The sequence below is a fragment of the Chiloscyllium punctatum genome, chromosome 10, assembly GCF_047496795.1.
Source record: "Chiloscyllium punctatum isolate Juve2018m chromosome 10, sChiPun1.3, whole genome shotgun sequence".
Classification (NCBI taxonomy): Eukaryota; Metazoa; Chordata; class Chondrichthyes; order Orectolobiformes; family Hemiscylliidae; genus Chiloscyllium; species Chiloscyllium punctatum.
The window spans coordinates 67,686,037-67,705,565 of NC_092748.1; the positions used below are offsets into that span (position 1 = coordinate 67,686,037).

The window sequence follows — 19,529 nt, forward strand, 5'->3', positions numbered from 1 at the left end:
TCTCTTTCTTTCTGTCTTTCTCTCTTTCTTTCTCTCGCTCCCCCCTCTCCCCCCCGCACGTGCACTCTCACACAGACCCTCTCTGAGACACTCACACATACACACCCACACACTCAGCCACTTGCAGAATTACATTTCATTTTGCTCAAAAACTGCTGAATCCGTTTAAGATTCTGTAAATCCCTGTTTTAGAAATAGAATCAGTCTGGGCATTGGGGCACAAACAGCCTCACACAGGGCACCTCACATCTTCAGTGCATAATCTGAGATGACATGGCACCTATTGTTAAAATTCAGATGAGAATGTAACTTTTAAACAAAAAGTCTCTGAGTTGCATATGAAAGAACTGAAACCCAAATGGTCATTCTAAAAGATGACAGACTTAACAAACAATCCAGGTATTTTTCAATATATAATTTCAATTGCATCACACTGTAAACTTTGCTATAAATTCTGTGTCTTATGATCTTACACTCCACAACCACCTGACGAAGGAGCAGTTCTCAGAAAGTCAGTGCTTCCAGACAAACCTGTTGGACTATAATCTGATGTTGTGTGATTTTTACATGTGAAGAAAATTCTCATCCTTACCTGGTCTGGCTTTTGTGTGATTCCAAACCCATAGCAATACAGTTAACTCTCAACTACCCTGTGAAATGGTCTAACAAGCCACTCAGTTTATCAATCACTATGAAGTCTCAACAAAGAAATGAAACTGGGTGGTCTACCTGGAATGGACATAGTCACCAAAAAGGACGATAGCAGAAACAAAGTTTCTTTTGACCCCGCGAAGTTCTCCTGACTAACACTTGGGGGCTAGCACTACTGCCTCTCGAACCCGGGTCCCTGGTGCTGATTCCAGCCGAGGGCAACTGTCTGTGTGGAGTTTGTACGTTCTCCCAGTGTCTGCATGGGTTTCCTCCCACAATCCAAAAATGTGCAGGTCTGGTGAGTTGGCCATGCTAAATTGTCCAGAGTGTTAGGGTGCATTAGTCAGGGGTAAATATCGGATCGGGGAATGGGTCTGGGTAGATTACTCTTTGGAAGCGCAGTGTGGACTTGTTGGGCTGAAGGGCCTGTTTACATGCTGTAGGGGATCTAATCTCTAATCTAATCTCTTTCTCTTGTGCCAAAATTGGAAGTTTTCTCATAGGCAAGTTAAGCAAAGCCTGACATTGTCTGAGAGATAGGATTCTATGAGTATCACTATATCACAGGCATTACCATCACCGTCCCTGGATATGTTGTATTGTACTGGCCTGATGGACCCAGTGGACATGATGGCACAGTGATATACAGTTTGGAATGAGTTGCCCTGGAAGTCCTTAAGTCTCATGACCTCAGGTTAAACAATGGAAACATTACCCCTGCTGGTAGCCAGGACCGTCCTCCCTCAGCTGATGAATCAGTACTCCTTCACGTTGAACAACAGTTGGCGGAAGCATCGAGGGTTGCAAGCGTGCAAAATATACTCTAGGTGGATGTTTTCACTGTCCAGCATCTAGAATGGCTTGGCAGCAGCACTATTGATTGACCTGGTGGTGTCTGAAAGGATATAGCTGCTAGATATGCAAGGGCATCAATAAGAGGAAGAAAACATAATTGACCTCATCCTTACTAGTCTGCCAGCTGCAGATGTATCTGTCCACGACAACATTGGTAAGAGTGACCAAGGAATAGTCTTTGGGGAGACAAAGGTAAAAACAATAACTGCAGATGCTGGAAACCAGATTCTGGATTAGTGGTGCTGGAAGAGCACAGCAGTTCAGGCAGCATCCAAGGAGCTTCGAAATCAACGTTTCGGGCAAAAGCCCTTCATCAGGAATCTGGGCTTTTGAAGGGCTTTTGCCCGAAACGTCGATTTTGAAGCTCCTTGGATGCTGCCTGAACTGCTGTGCTCTTCCAGCACCACTAATCCAGAATTCAGGGAGACAAAGTCCTGCATTCACATTAAGAATATCCTCCATCATGTGTGGCAGTATCACCTGTGTTAAATGGGTCAAACTTCAAGATCTAGCAACTCAAGAATGGCAACCATGAGGAACTGTGGGCCACCAACAGCTCCAGAACTGTACACCAGCACAACCTGTACCCTCATTACTTGGCATAACCCCTCACTTCACCATTAACATTACTGGGGATCAACCCTGGTTCAATGGAAACTGCATGCCTGGATCAGCAGCAGGCATAGCTGAAAATGTCATGTCAACCTGGTGAAGCTACCAAACAGGCCTTCTTGCATACCAAACAACATAAACAGCAAGCGATAGACAGCGCTAAGTGTTCCCACAACTAACAGATCAGACCTAAGCTCTGCAGTCCCTACTACATCCAGTTTTGAATGGTGGTGGACAACTGAACAACTCACTGGAGAAGGTGGTTCTGCAAATATCCTCATCCTCAAAGAAGGAGAAGCCCAATGCATTAGTGCAAAAGACAAGGCTGAAGTATTCACAGCAATCTTCAGTCTGGAATGCCAAGTGGATGATCCATCACGGCCTCCACCAGTGGTCCCAAGCATTACAGATATCAGTCTTCAGGTAATTCAGTTCACTCCATGCGATGAGAGTAAATAGTTGGTAGTCTTGGATACTACAATGGCAATGGGGCCTGACAAGATTCCTGAAGATTTGTTTTCCAGAACTTGCAGCTTCTCGAACTAGGCTCTTCCAGTACAATCCCAACACTAGCATCAACCCCAAAATGTGGAAAATTGCCCAGTTAATTCCTGATTAAAAAGCAGGATAAATCTAACATGGCCAGTTACAGTCCTATCAGTGTACACTTGGTTATGAGTATACTGATGGAAAGTGCCATCAACAGTGCTATCAAGCAGCGCCTGTTCAGTGATGGCACATTTGGCTTCTGGCAGGGCCACTCTGCTTCTGATCTCATTGTAACCTTGATTCAAAAATGGACAAAGGAGCTGAATTCCAGAGGTGAGATGGTGGTGACAACCCTTCACATCAAGGCTGCCTTTGACTAAGTATGGCATCAAGGAACCCTAGCAAAACTGGAATCAATGGTTATAGAAGGCAAACTCTCCGCTGGTTGGAGTCATAGCTGGCATCAGAATGTGTTTGTTGGAGGTCAGTCATCTCAGCTCCAGGATATCTCTGCAGGGGTTCCTCGGGGTAGTGTCCTATGCCCAGCCATCTTTAGCTACTTCATCAATGACCTTCCCTCCTCAATAAGGTCAGAAGTGGGGATGTTTACTGATGATTGTGCAATGTTCAGCACCATTTGTGACTTCACAGATGCTGAAGCAGCCCATGTTCAAATGAGTCAAGATCTGGGTGGCAAGTGACAAGTTACATTCACGCCACATAAATGCTTGGCAATGACCATCTCCAATAAGAGGCGATCTGAGTACCACCCCTTGACATTCAATGGTATGACCATCACTGAATTACCCACAATCAACATTCTTGGAGTTACCATTTATCAGAAACTCAACTGGAGTTGTCACAAACTCAGTGCCTACATGGACATGTCAGAGGTTAGAAGTACTGCGGTGAGTAACTCACCTGACTTTCCAAAGCCTGTCCAGCAACTACAAGGCACAATTCAAGAGTGTGATGGAATATGTCCCACTTGCCTGCATGTGTGCAGCTCCAAGAACACCCAAGAAGCTTGACATCCTCCAGGACAAAACAACCTGCTTAATTGGCACCACGTCCATAAGCATCCATTCCCTGTGCCAGTGATGCTCAGTCGGAATAGTGTGTACTATCCACAAGAGGCACTGCCGAAATTCACCAAAGATCTTTAGACAGCACTTTCTGAACCCACAACCCACATCCACCTGGAAGGACAAGGGCATCGGGTATATTGCAAAACAATTTGCAAGTCCCTTTTCGAGTAAGTCACCATTCTGACTTGAAAATATATCTTTTAGAATACTATGTACAATTCTAGTCCCACTCTGTCAGAAGGATATTGGTAAACTTGAGGGTGCAGAAAGCATTTACAAGGAAAACATTTGGGACCGAATGGTTTGAATTGTAGGGAGAAGCTGTATAGGGTGGGACGTTTTCCCTGAAGTGTTGGAGGCTGAGGGGGTAATCTTATAGAATTAAAATCATGAGAAGCATGGATAGGTTGAAAAGCAAAGATCTTTTTCTATTTAAAAGAACACTTGTGGAGCTCAAAGCTGTTTACTCACTGCTTCTGAAGCAGTGCTCTGATTTATTTTGACTTGCTTAAGATTGTTTGAAGTTCAAGAGATGAAAAAAAAAATCTGCAGAATGGCAAAGTTATGCATAAGCATTATGTTTCATTATTCTGAATGTGTGACTATGCAAAAAGAGACTATTGCCCGGTGACTTAAATTAATTAAACTGCAGAGCAGGAAGAAAAAGTACATGGTTTTGGGACATTAAAATACAACACTTGACTTCATAAATGCATGGGTAATATCTGGATTTTTGTTGCAGGATCATCAAATTTCTTTTTTAAGAAAAGGTAATAAGCCTCCAATACCCATTTCACTAATTAATTCATTTTGTGCCTTATGATATATGTTCATAGTGAGGTCATTCTGTGTGAAAATTAAAGATAATATTGAAATTGTAATCTCTTCGTAGTATTTGTAATAAAAAATTGATGTAAAAGCTGGGGAAGTGATATGGGCCAAATAGGACTAGATTTATCAAGAATATCTGGTTGGCATGGACGAGTTGGATGGAAGGGTTTGTTTTAGTGCTGTATATATCTACGACTCTGACTTTGTTGCGTTTTGAAAGATTCATTATGCTTTTTTGCATAGAGTTATTAATATATCACATTTTTATTTCCGTATTCATTTCTTGCTACAGTAGTATACATTCTACTTAATGCAATTACAGTGGAGCTTAATTTGTAGTTTCAGTAATTTATCAAAGTATTTTTATGAATTAAAAGAGTTACTGATATGTGCAACAATGTAAGAACGCAACTTCAGTTTTGTACGCTGAAATTGTCTGTGAAAACCATGAGAAACGTTGTGGCTGAGAGCCAACTGATGTATCCAGTAGGGCTGCCTAGCTTGTATGCTTGACCAATTTCCCTGCATGTTTACTCTTCTCATTCATTGCACGACACCTATTAATTTCAGATGGTTGGTTCAGCATTATGTAAACCACGATTAACCCGCTTTATGCTTTTGCAGAGCACTAGTACTTTGAAATAGCTTTTGGAACTTAATTGCATTGTCATTCTGCAGCCTTGACTAATCAACTCTATGAAGAAATGCACTAATCTTTCAAGCTGTCTTGTTCTGGGATACTGACATCATTGCAGAGCATGTGCCAAGTGTAATTACAAGTTGATGACTGTCATCTGGATTAAATTGTTGGTGCAGAGCACCTTTCTGCTATGTAGCAATTTTGTGATTTAAAAAAAAATCATTGTTTTGTGAAAAGATTCATTATTCCTGGACCCTATCAAGGAAAATAGTTTGAAAGGTCATACCCATTGTTTTCTCAGGTTTTAAATGTGTAAGTATTGAATTTGCAATTCAGTGAAATTGTAAATATCTTAAAATCAAAGACAACAGATTTATATTGACATTTATCATGATGCATAACATTTGTCACATTTTGGTCATTGATTTGCCTAATGTTAATAATTTTCAGTTTGATTGGCACAACATATCTTGATGTACCTGGATATGGTTTTGACTGGTAGTGATTTTGTATGGTTTGACTTCTTGTCCCAGCCACGAGTTCAACAAAGCTGGAAGATTTGAATTACCTGGATGAAAGGAATGCACCATTACGTACCTCTTTTAGGATGCCTTGGCATAACACAGCTGGAGGAAGAGTACAACAAAATGTAAAAGGTGTGGTATTGCTGCATATACATATGTTTTTGTAATAAACCACAAATTTGTTTTTAGATATTAGAAATATTGCAGCATGGTTCATGATATAACTTGAAACAACGTTGTATTATTTTTCAAAACATTATTACTTTAAAACCTGCAAGATACAGTAAGTAACTTTGGATAGAAACAAACTTATTGAGAATGTGAATTGTCCTACTTTCAGAATAATTTTTTAAAATATATTTTTATTCGAAAAGAAAAATTTTTCCTTTGAATATTACAAATGCAAAATCAACCAATTCAAACCAGTATTTAAAAAAACCTGCTAATTACATAAATAATAACGAATAACTAAGCTAAAAAAGGAAAATCTAACGATAATAACCATAACACAGTTCAGCAAAACAAAGCAATAATCCTCCATCATTGAGCGCATAAGTTTATACATGTTCATATGTTCGTAGTTCCTCCCTTCTGGATACCAAATCCATTGCATACAGTTGCCATGGCTATATAAAGGCTCTTAGTAATATGGGGGGAAAAAATCTGTACCCAGGTTGTCCAAAAATGGCCGCCATGTTTTATAGAAATTCTCAGTTTTATGGTGCACCATACTCTTAAGAAAGCCCAAGGAGATGTGCTCCATGACTAGCTTACACCTGCCGCCGGCCCTGGGGGTTTTCCAGCACCACCCTGATAAAATGTTCTTTCTTGCACAAAATGTGAGGATATTGAAAAGCCTTTTTTTTTGTGTGCATCTAATGAAACCAAGAAGAAAAAATCCCGAGTCCATCTCCACCTCTGTCCCCAAAGCCTTCCCTATTTCGCCTACCACAGCGTTCCAGTATACCCACAGTCTGTGGCAGGACCAAAGACAATGAGTAAGCGTGCCCATACCCACTTTACATTTGGGGCACATTGGAGATGGTCCCACTTAAATTTAGCGAGGCCTTGTGGTGCCAGATGGACCCTGTGGAGAATCTTCAATTGTAAGGCATGGGTCCTGTTGCATTTTCGCAGATATCCTCCTATATGTCAGAAGAGGTCTCAATGTCCAAATCCCTCTCCCAATCCTTATAGAGCCATTCGGTCTCATTCAAGGGACCCTCTCCTAATAGGTGATAAGTGATAAGTACATAAGTGAAATGTACCCTCAGCACTTAGCACTCTCTTCTCAATGTTGGACCTACAAGAATCAGTTAGAAATGTGGTCTCTTTTTGAATAAAGTTTCTAATTTGAAAGAAACGAAAGGGGTACCTACTGGGCAATTCATAATTCCGAGCCAACTGGTCAAAAGACATCAGTATGTCTCCTTTGAATAAATCACCCAGACAAGACATGTCCCTAGCCGCCCATAGTTTAAATCTAGAGTTGCTCATCCCTGGCACTTCTTTTCCTAGCAAGGCATGCTAAGTACTTGCCCAGCTTATCCCCATGCTCAAACAACCTTTGACTTGCAAATGTAAACCCCCTCTTGGCTGTCCGTGTGAGCATGGAGTTCAGCATATACCGAAGCGCTGTGATCCTCTGCAGTTTAACTAGTGAGGGCCTGTCAAAGTATGCCTTTTCAGCTACTTTTAGACTTGTCGCAAGCAAGTATTGCTGCTCACCTGTCTCTTGCTTCTTACTGGCTGAATAGGAAATAACCCCCCCCCAGCAGAGGCTTTAGCTGTTTTCCTAAAAATGGTTGGGCTACTGGCTGAGCCTGAATATATAAAAACGCCCTGAACTCAGTACAAAATAATTCAGTAAACTTGCTATCCTTGAGGATGAAGGGGTCCAGTCGCCAGTGTCTCGAGCTTACCATCGTATGACAGTCTTTGTAAACTCTCTAGGGAAAGAACTTTAAAGATCTCTGAGAGAATAAATTACCTTGTCTCCATATTAAATAAGGTGACTTCTAATTCTGAAGTTTTGCATTCTAGTTTGAGTCCTCCACAAAGTGAAACATTGTCCAGCATCCACTCTTGTCAAACCCCACAGAATCCTCTGTTTGAATAAAATCACCGCTCATTCTTCTAATCTTCAATGGCTAAAGGGCTAAGCAGCTGAAACTTTCCTTGTAAGACGATCAGTTCATCCCAGCAATCACATAAATTAAACTTTTTTTTAACTATTTCCACAGTGTGCATATCACTCCTTAATATGGAGTATATGGTCACATAAAAGTCCTATTCAATTGGAGCAAGATTTTCTTCCTTTGGAACAGATACAGCCAATACTTGCTATCCCCCTGCGCAAAATAGAGGGAGCCCTCCATAAACATTACATTACCTGAGCTTTACTGCCTTATTTATTTCTTTTGGTTCATGTCATGCAGATATCCCTGGCTAGGCCAGCATTTTTTTTGAGGCCTACCTTTTAAGATTAGATTCATTGGCACCCAGTTCACACTTAATTAAAAGTGAGATGCAGCAGTTGGCTTTGTGCAATGGTATGGCAAATGAATTTCTTTGCTGAACTAATTTTTTCATTTGTTGATTGCTTGTGAGTGTCTCTAGATATGCCAGCATTTATTGTCCATCCCTAATTGACCTGGACAGAGTCAGAAGTTGCATAACACCAGGTTATAGTCCCAACAGGTTTATTTGAAATCATAACTTTTGGAGCACTGCTCCTTCATCAGGTCATTTCACCTCCTGAAGGTGCAGCAGACTGTAACTTGGTGCTGTGGAAGTTCTGACTTTGTCCACCACTGTCCAACATCGGCATCTCCACATCATGACCTGGAGAAAGTGATGGTGAGCTGTTTCCTTGAAATGCTGTTCCCCACAGAGCTGTGAGGGACGGAATTCTATGATTTTGACTCTAATAGTAAAAGAACAATGTACAGTTCCAAGTTGGGTGAATTTCTACAGAACATTTTGTAGATGGTACATACTGCTGCTACTGCTGCTACTATGCATTGGTTGTAGGTGTTTCTCTGGATGTGGTGTTAATCAAGTAGGCTGCTTTGTCCTGGATGATATCAAGCTTGAATGTTGGAGTTATACTTAACCAAGCAAGTGAGGAGTGTTCCATAATGGCCCTGACTCTCTGCTTTTAGATGCTGGACAGGTTTTGGGAAGTTAGGAGGTGAGTTATTTGTTGCAGGATTCCTAGCCTCTAACCTGCATTTGTAACCAAAGTATTGATAGAGTTGGTCCAGTTGAGTACTAGTCAGGAGTGTGATTGAATACTGCCCGTTTGTCTAGATGGATGCATGTCCAACAAGCCTCAGGAAGTATGACACCATCCAGGAAAACGTCACCCACTTGATTGGCACCACATGCACTCCCTTCACCACCAGTGTCAGGAGCAGTGTGTACTATTTACAAGCCGCATTGCAAAAAATCATCCAAAGGTCCTGAGACAGCACCTTCCAATCCACGGCCATTTATATTGGGTAGGACAAGGGCAGCAGCTACATAGGAAAACACTGCCTTAAAGTTCCTTTTCAAGCCATTCATCATCCTGACTTGGAATATACCGTTCCTTGACTGTCTAGTAGAATAGTGGGTCTACTTAAAGCACATAGACTGTAGTGGTTCAAGAAGAAAACTCACCGTCAACTTCTCAAGGGCAACGAGGTACATGCAATAAATGTTGGCCAGCCCGCGATGTCCACATTCCACAAGTGAATGAAAAGAAAATTTGGAAATCTGAATTGAAAATACTGGAGAAACTGAGCAGGTCTGGGAGCATCTGAGAAGAAAGAAACAAAAGTTAATGTTTCAACTTCAAAGAATTTGGGACTTTTTTTTTAACCTCCTGCTGTGTGGATAGTGTCTTAACATTTGCAATCACAGGGTACTGTATTTTCTTTGTTACACGTTTTATCTTTAAACATCAGTGACCTGTTAAAAGATTTTATCTATGTTAAAAATGTCTTGGTGATTACTCATTCAGGACATGGCAAAACCATTTTGCCTTTATTGTTGCACTCCTACTGCATGGAATACATAACCGTGCCTTATGATTCAGTCTGTCCTTTGATGCAGATGAACTTGTTGTAGTCCAGCCTTCAGGGTAACTTCCCTTTCTTGCAGGATTGGACCACAGACTGGACTGTTATTTACTTGAGCTACCTTGAAACATATTAGCAGAGAATTTTGGATCTTGGGGTTGGCAACCATTCTCATCATCATCCTTGCTGGAGAAAATTCTTGCTTGCCAAATTGTTCCAAGTTGTTGAATTTTTTTCTTCAGAATGGTTGACTGTCTCAATGGTGGAAACTCCCAATCCTTAGCCATGCCAGTTTTTCACTTTGAACTATGATTTTCCGCTTGCTTTTTAACTTCATTTTCTCCAATTGACAAATCTTCTAAGTTTTTCTCATAGGTTTATCCATATTTGATGGTTTGAACATTATCTTCTAGAGAGATCTTTTTGTAAAATGACTTACCCAGAGCACTGAAAGTTTGCACTCCAGCATGACCTAATTCTGCTCTGATTGACTGAGGTATATAACAATTTTGCATAACTGGCTGATCTGGAGTTATTAATACAGAACTTTGGATTACCATAGGCATTTGTTTTTGCTGGCAGGAGTGGCAGACATCCTTGACGGAAGTGGAATTTTTGTTTATCTGAACTTGATGTATTGTAATAAATATATAATATAATTTAACAGAAAAGGTTTGAATATTTCTGTTTAGGTACTAAATTTTAAATTCAATGCAACTGAATTTAATATTGGCATTATCAGAATTACTATTTCTTTGAAATCTGCCTGATGGCATATATTACGGTGACATTGTACGAATGCAGTCTTTAATTAAATTTTATGTATTAGATATGTGTTGTGGTAACACACAAAATACTAAATTGGTTTTCTGTTCAAAACATAACATTGAAATTATACAAACTGTAATTAACTATACTATTTCTGGACACTGAGTAACCTAGTGTTTTTGGCTTGATTTTGCTTCAAATTTTCAGATGCAGTATATAGTTAAGACTTGTTTTTTCATTGGCAAAAGTTTTAACTTTGTTCTTGTACACTAAGTGTAAAATGTACTTGACTAACAAAATTATAGTACTATTATGAGCATAATTTTGAGACATCAGTGAAAATTAATCCAGTCTCTTTTCTTAATTTTATTTAGTGCGATTTTCTCCATACAAGCCAGCTGATATTGTATTAAAGCCACTATTGTTTGAGGTGCCAAGCATTACTACAGATTCAATATTTATTGGTCGGGATTGGCTGTTCCAGAAGATAGATGAGAACTTACATAATGGAGAAACTCCAGAGAATAAAGGAGCAGTAATTATTGGAAATGTTGGTTTTGGGAAAACAGCCATAATTTCAAGACTGGTGGCGCTGAGCTGTCATGGAGGTCGGATGAGACAAATTGCATCAAATTGTTCCAGTGTAATCTCAAAGAGTAAGTTTCTTGGCTGCAATATGTGAAGTATGGAACTCAACTCAGGAAGATCCCAAAGGGGATTTGTTTCAGGCCATTGAATCAAAATTTATCATTGTACAGAACTGAAATGCATTCTTTGTTTGAACGTAAACAATGTGTTACCAGTAGCTTTCAAAGCACTGCTCCTTCAAGTAGCTGATGCAATACTTGATAAAGGAGCAGTGCTCTGAAAGCGAGTGCTTCCAAATAAACCTGTTGGATTATAAGCTGGTGTTGTATGATTTTTAACTTTGTCCTTCTCAGTCTAACACCAGCTCCTCCACATTGTGATATCAGTATAAAGTGGTTGCCAGAAATTTGATATATGGAGAGAAAATGTTGAAATTGCTAATTTATGTATTTTGTAATCTTTGGTACCCAGAATGAGTTCTACAATTTCAAACTTTAGTTGCTTCTCAAATTTACTTTTTAAATCAGCAGCTGCAAGTCATTATTTTGTTATTGCAAATTGCAGCGCTTCGAGGTCAATCTTTTCTTTCATTGTCTTATTGCTCTCCCTTCTGACCTATGCCACCATCCCTTTTATTATTTAGTTGCTTCCATTCCAGCACAGGCTTTCCCTTTTGTGCTTACTGCTCATCTCTTCCACTATTGGCCACTCCTTTCCAGGTCTATACTTGTTTAAAATGTGTTACACTTTTAGTATTTTCCAGTTCTGATGAAAGGGCATCAACTTGAAGTATTAATTTACTTTCTGTCTTAGTGTTTTGCCTGACTTCATGATGATTTCCAGTGTTTTGTTTCTTTCACTCTTCAGTGTTATGGATGTTAGGTGTGTATACATTGGATGTGCATATTTTTTATTTGATTTGACCTCTAAATGGGCAGCACGGTTGCTCAGTGGTTAGCACTGCTGCCTCACAGTGCCAGAGACCTGGGTTCAATTCCCGCCTCAGGCAACTGTGTGTGGAGTTTGCACATTCTCCCTGTGTCTGCGTGGGTTTCCTCTAGGTGCTCTGGTTTCTTCCCACAGTCCAAAAATGTGCAGGTTAGGTGAATTGGCCATGCCAAATTGCCCGTAGTATTAGGTGAAGGGGTAAATGTAGGGGAATAAGTCTGGGTGGGTTCCTCTTCGGAGGGTCAATGTGGGCTTGTTGGGCTGAAGGGCCTGTTTCCACACTCTGAGTAATCTAATAAATTAGATTTCAAAGAACCTTATTAGCAATAAGTTTAATTTCACAGTTTTTTTATATTAACTTCATTCAGTCATAGAGTCATAGAGATGTACAGCACGGAAACCGACCCTTCGATCCAACTTGTGCATGCCAACCAGATATCCCAATGCAATCTAGTCCCGCCTGCCAGCAACCGGCCCATAACCCTCAAAATCTTTCTGATTCATATACCCATCCAGATGCCTTTTTAGCTAGTTACAATCGTACTAGCCTCCACCACTTCCTTTGGCAGCTCATTCCATACACGTACCACCCTTTGCGTGGAAAAGTTGCCCCTCAGATCTCTCTTATATCTTTCCCCTCTCACCCTAAACCTATGCCCTGTAGCTCTGGACTCCCCCACCCCAAGGAAGAGACTTTGTCTATTCAACCTCTCTCTGTAGCTCAAATTCTCCAACCTGGCAATAGCCTTGTAAATCGTTAGTGAACCCTTTCTCTCAGATACTCATACCCCCCCCATCCCCACTCCCAACAAAAACACATACACACACACAAGTTTGTGGGGTGAATTTGTACTTGTAGAATTACAATGCTCAAAAACTGCATGAATCCATGTAAGGTTCTGTAAATCCGTTTTTTAGATAAAAATCAGTCTGACCATTGTGGCACAGACCACCTCATGCAGGAGAGCTCACACCTTCAACACGTTATCTGGGTCGACATGACACCAATTAAAGTTCACTTGAGGATGTAACTTTTTTAAAAAAAAGTTTTGCGATTTACGTATGAAAGAACTGAAACCAACATGGTCATTCTAAAAGGCGAGAGACTTAACAAACAATCCAAGTCTTTTTCAACATGTAATTTCAGTTACATCACACTGTAAACTTTTGCTATAAATTCTGTGTCTTACAATCTTATTCTCTGCAACCACCTGATGAAGGAGCAGCGCTTCGAAAGCTATTGGTGCCAAATAAACCTGTTGGACTATAACCTGGTGTTGTGATTTTTAACTTTGTACACCCTAGTCCAACACCAACTTCTCCAAATTATGACTACATTTTCCAGAACAGGTACTTGTTTGAAAAGGGGATAGCCACAGAAGACTCCTGTACTACCCGCCTACCTCTCCTACTCTTTTTGGAGTTAACCCATCTATCGAAGTGTATCTGCGGCTTTTCTCCCTTCCTATAATTGCCATCGTTCACACCCCCAGCTGTTGTAAATTCGTCATTGCCTCTAACTGTCGCTCCAAACGATCCATTTGATGTGGCAGGATTCACAATTAACGGCATTTATTGCAAATATAATCCTCACTAACCCTTAAACTCTCCCAAAACTCCCACATCTGACAAGAAGAGCACATCACTCTACGAAAGGCCATTTTGCTTCTTCCAATCCACAGACCCAAAGAATAGCACCGCTTATTGCCCTACAAAACACTGCTCCTGGCTAACTTAAAACTTATGGCTTATATTTTTAAAATTTAATCCATGAGACAGATCCCAATAAAAACATATCATCAAGAAAGAACCCGCTGTACTCACTATTGTAGATTTAAAGCAAGACTATACTTAAAACAATTTACTTATCTGTTGCTGTGCTGTGAGCTCTCCCAAACAGGTTCTTCCAAGATCAGTTGTGAGTTTCGCTATTTAATTTTTCCTCGACATACTCCTGATGTCCAGCGATACGAATTCAAGCAGCAAAGGCAGTAACTGCGCAGATTCACTGCTGGGTCAGTTAGCAGTGTGGGTTTCTTTCTCTCTCTCCCTTACAGACCATGTGCTTTCTGCCTTTGTCTGTCTTTCTCCTTTTAAAAGTGCTGTTGTTTTGACTTTTTTCAAACTTCCAAAACAATCGCAACAGCATATAAAATAGTAATATTCATTCACAGGGTGTGGGTGTTGCTGGCTGGGCCAGCATTTATTACCCATCCCTGATTGTAATTGAGAAAGTGATGGTGAACTACTTATGAATTGCTGCAGTCCATTAGCTGTAAGTTGACCCACAATGTCACTGGAGAGAAAGTTATAGTGAGAGCAGTCATTTTACAGCTGCTGTGGAGATGCATCATAATGTCTGAAGTTTGATAGAGAATAATTTAGTTCTTGTGCTGTGGTATAGTGATAGTGTCCCTGCCTCTTGGCGAGAAGGTCTGGGTTACAGTCTCAACTGCTCTAGAGATTTGTCAGAACATGCTTGATTGGGTTGATTGAAAAAAAATCTGCTCAACCATCACATTTAAGAACAACGAAGGATCAAGGCCTAGAAAAGCTGAATGAAAAATGCAACTTGCTGAAGAAGCTCAGTAAATCTGGCAGCATCTACAGGAAGAAAGCAGGGTTAATGTTTTGAGGCTGATGACTCTTCAGCTGACCACCAGCCTTGACTACTGGACTTGAAAAGGGCCCTTCAGCCCCGCACAAATGAAAAACAACTAACTAATTATTCTAATTCCATTTTTCCAGCACTTGGCCCATAACCTTGTTTGCTTTGGCATTGCAAGTCTACAACTGAATTCCTCTTAAAAGTTAAGAGGGTTTCTCCTCTACTACCACTACAGACTGTCACTTCCAGTTTACCACCACCCTCTGGGTTAAAACTTTTTTCCTCAAATTACCTCTAAACCTCCTGTGCCTTTCCTTAAATGTATGCCCTAGGTTATTTTCCCCTCCATCAAGGGGTGATACTTTTGCATGTCTAGCCTATCTAAGGCCGTCATAATTTCACACCGCTCTATCATGCCCCCTTTCAATTTGCTTTTCTCTAAGCCTCGGTCTGTCCAATCTTTCTTCATAACTGAAATTCAACAGCCAGACAATATCCTGGTATATCTCCTGTATACCATCTTCAGTGCCAGTACATCCATCCAGTAATATGCATTCTAGAAGTGCACACAAGTACTCTGTGGTCGAACAAATGTTTTATGTAGATTCAGCATAACCTCCCTGCTGTTAAACAGTATACCTCAGCTAATAAAAACAAATGTCCCATATGCTCCCCTAACCGCTTTATCCATCTGTCTTTGATACCTTAGACCTGTGGACGTGCATGCCAAGGTCCCTCTGGCCCATAATGCTTCCCAGCGTCCTACCTACTTGCCATGTTCATCCTGCACAATTGTATCATCTTACATTTATCGAGTTTGAATTTCATTTGCCATTGATCAACCCATCTGCTCAGCCCATCTAATCCTCCTCTAAAGTAAGAGTATCCTCCTCCCTACTAACTACACCACTAATTTTAGCATCGTTCGCAAAACTATTGATAAACTGTCTCTACGTTCAAGTCTAAATCATTCATGTGTGTGACAAACAGCAAGTGCCCCAGCACTATTCTTTGTGGAACTTATCTCAACACCTTTCTAGTCACAAAAATACTCATCATCTATCACCCTCTGCTTCCTGCCACACAACCAATTGTGAATCAATTTTGCCAAATTTCTTTAGATTTCATGGGCTGTTCGCCTGCTATCTGTCTCCCATGGGAACCTTATCAAAAGCCATGCTAAAATCTGAGCAGACTGCATTGAAGGCATTGCCCTTATTTACACACCTGGGTACCCCTTCAAAAAATTCAAACAAGTTGACCAGAGATGACTTCCCCTTAACAAAAGCATGCTGACTGTTCTTTATTGATCCCTGCCTCTTGAAGTGCATTCTGACCTCCAAATTGCTTCCAGTTGTTTCCCCATCACTGAGGTTGGTTTAATTTGACCAGGTTCATCTCTTCCTCCTTGAAGTACCAGGCTTAAATTTGGGTGGTCACTTTAATGGGCAAATTGATGTGCAAATCCAGAAGTTCTTAAAAATAACAAAAGCTAATTGTTTGCATTCTGCCATTTAGTTAATACGTAAATTCTAGAGGTTAATAACTTGCATTTTGTGTTTTAGATCCTTGAGCTTGCAGCTGATTTGCATGTTAGTAACAGTACAGAATACAGTATCGAATAGCATACAGTGCAGGAAGGAGGGCATTCAGCTCATAGAGTCTGCACCGACTCTCTGAAGAGCATCCCACCGTAGCCCCATAACCGTGCATTTACCAAGGTTAACCCACCTAACCTGCCACATTCCTGGACAATTGGGCATGCCAATCCACCTAACCTGTGCACCTTTGGATTGTGGGAGGAAACCCACGCTGAAATGGGGAGAATCTGCAAACTCCACACAGACGGTCACCCGAGGCTAGAGTCAAACCTAATTACCTGGCGCTTTGAGTCAGCAGTGCTAATCATAGTTTATTGAGCTTTTATTTTCTCTGGCAAGATCCAAGCTTTTTACTTTCAGCCCAAATGTCTTCGTACCTATGCTGATTGTTTAGAATCTGGAACCTCTTCTCAGTGACACGTGTATCGTTTTACATATTTTGCTTTGTGATTGATTTATAGCTTTTTTTTGGGGGGGGTAGAATGATGGATGTTGGTTGAAGTTCTCATTTTCATTAACTATTATTGTTAATCTACTTAAACTGTCAACAGATATGGACCTACCCCAGGAACTTCCATTGAGCCAACTGTCCCAAATGCCTTCACCCTTACATAGTAGCAACGTATCGAGCAATGAGAGTGTTCCTAGAATGCCTGAGTTACAAAAACGAAGGGAAGAAGCTTTGAAGAGACTTGCAGCACAGGTAAACTGCACCTTTACTCTATGGTATCTTTTCAATTGAAATTTTCATTTTCTGAACAGCTTTTATGTAAGTTTCAACATCGGTGCATGCATGTGATTCCAGAGCTCATTGTGTGGTGTAACATTCTACGATACTATTGATCTCTGGTTATTGGCATTCAATGATTGAATAAGTCAAAATCTTCATTTTGAGGGACTTCATAAGCCTATTCCATTTTTCCTTGAAAGCCAAACATGAAAAACTTCATATGATTTGGTGTATCTGAATTTAATTGTTGCGATCAAACATTTTACCAATTTTCGTTTTTAACAAGATATTTATGGTTGTGCGTCATAGGTTCGCAGCGACCTACAGCACAGAAGAAGGTCCGAATCTACACCAGTCAAAAACAACCTTGTAACTCTTCTAATTGTCATTTTCCAATACTTTGCCCATAGCTTTATGTGCCATTGCTTCGCAGGTGCACATCTAAATCCTTTTAAATGTGTGGGTTTCTGCCTCTGCCACCCTTACAGGTAGTGTGCTCCAGATTCATACTATCATCTGGGTGAAAACGAATTGCCTCGCATCCTCTCTAAACCTTCTGTCTATTACCTTAAATCTCTGTCTCTGGTTATTGATTTCTTCTCCAAAGGGAGGTGTTTCTTCCTGTCTACCCGATCTATGCTCCGAATAATTTTATACATCTCAATTATGTTCTCTGTCAATTTCCTCTACTCCAAGGGAAACAATCGCAGTCTGTCAAATTTCTCTTCATAACTAAAATTCTGTAGTTCAGAAATATCCTAATAAATCAACTTTGCACTCTCCCAGTAAAATCCCATCTCTCGCATAACATGGATTCTACAACCGCACTCAGTATTCTAGTTGTGGCCTAACCAGCTCTTTAGACAGTTCAAGCATCACCTCCTTATTCTTAAACTTTGTGCCTTGGCCTTTTACATCTTTGCTTTATTCATTCTATGTGTGAATTAATTGACTGAGAGGATGGAAAACAAAATTCTTTCAAATGTTTCTGAATAATCAATTAGTTTTCAGGAGGTGTATGTACTTCCAAATAGGAAGATGAGGAGTAATTGATATCAAGACTGAGATCCGAAACTCTTTACATGAGAAACTGCAAAACCTCATTATGTTATTTTACAGTATGACTTCAATTTTTGAAAGATCACACTGAAAATCTTTATACTGGTTCAAAGCTAGATAAAAACTGATGTCCGACATGAAGCTGATGCCTCGAAAATATATTGCAGAAATTAAAAAGAAGTTGTTCAATATCAATAATATGAGGCCAGTGTCATCTGCTTATTCATTATTTTGGGAGTGAGTACATGCAGTTCTCATCCCAGCTGATAGTAATACAATTGGTTCTGGTCTCGTGTGATCTTGCATTCTAAGAAAATTGCACAGTAGCAGCACTAAGTAAATTAATGGGGCCACAACCACATTATAGCCAACACAAGTAAGGAAAGTTGGCGTGTCACGTCAAAGCCAATTTGCGTTGAAGAAACACATGTAGTAGCAGAACCGACTGTACTGGACAAGTCAAATCTTCGAATCCTAACCGAACAGAAGAAGCCATTTGGCCCATTGGGTCTGCAACAACCCTTCGGAAAGCATCCCATCCAAACCAACCCCAATTTTCTTTTGCTAATCCGCCTAGCCTGCACATCCCAGGACACCAAGGGACAATTTAGCATAGCCTATCCACCTAACCTGCATGTCTTTGGATTCAGCATGAAACTGGCTTGATAGATCATATGTTTAGTCAATTAAACATATTCACACAAGGCTCTAGATTTTCTTAATGATACGCAGATGTTAATTACAAGGAGAAAAGAACAAAGCAAACTAACTAAACATAAAAGACCATTAGGATGATCTACCACCGCAACAAAACAAAGATTCAACCTAGTTCTTTTTACCATCTATTGCACAGACTTGAGTCCTGAGAAATTCCATCCTTCTCTCAATTGTTTAGTGTTTATTTACTATGAAATGTGGAAATAATTCAGTAGTCTTTTACAAGTCAACTTCATCAAAGCTTTTCAAAAATCTTTGAGCCTAAATTTTTCTCAATTCTTATAACATGCAGATTTCTAACTAAACTCTCCCAGTTGGGATGATTAACAAACAGAATTTTGTTGAGGTGATTAGTTCTGTGAACTACCGTTCTGAGCTCGACCCTAGATTCTTTTGAACTCAGAGCAAAAGAAGTTTTTTTTTCTCTTCACACTACCTACCATAAATTCAAAAGTATTAACATTTCATTTTGTTGACACCAGAGGAATTTGCAGTTGCATGCTTTCTGATCTTTGCTGGATTTAGCTCACTATTTCATATTGACTTGCTGGCCATTTTTGAAAAAAGAATCTCTTGCTACTCACCACTTTTTCTTTCAAAACAATCAAAATTCCAAAACTGGTCACATTTAATAGAAAGTGAAAATAGAAAGTTATGTTCTGTGATTAAATTGATAGCAAGCTACTTTTTAATTGATATTTTAGAAGAAGTTAACTTCATAACTAAGTTTAAAATACAAGCATAATTATAAAAAAA

The 19,529-nt window shown here is 40.0% G+C and overlaps 1 protein-coding gene across 3 annotated transcripts in view; it reads left to right on the forward strand.

Moving 5' to 3' along the window:
* LOC140482253 (protein TANC1-like) overlaps nucleotides 1-19,529 on the forward strand; it is a 245,970-nt gene that overhangs the window by 116,406 nt on the left and 110,035 nt on the right. For all 3 annotated transcript variants that reach the window (XM_072579410.1, XM_072579411.1, XM_072579409.1), the window contains 3 exons: nucleotides 5,700-5,822; nucleotides 10,897-11,178; nucleotides 16,819-16,970. In XM_072579410.1, the coding sequence (XP_072435511.1) occupies nucleotides 5,700-5,822; nucleotides 10,897-11,178; nucleotides 16,819-16,970 (557 nt within the window). The remainder of the gene's footprint in view (nucleotides 1-5,699; nucleotides 5,823-10,896; nucleotides 11,179-16,818; nucleotides 16,971-19,529) is intronic.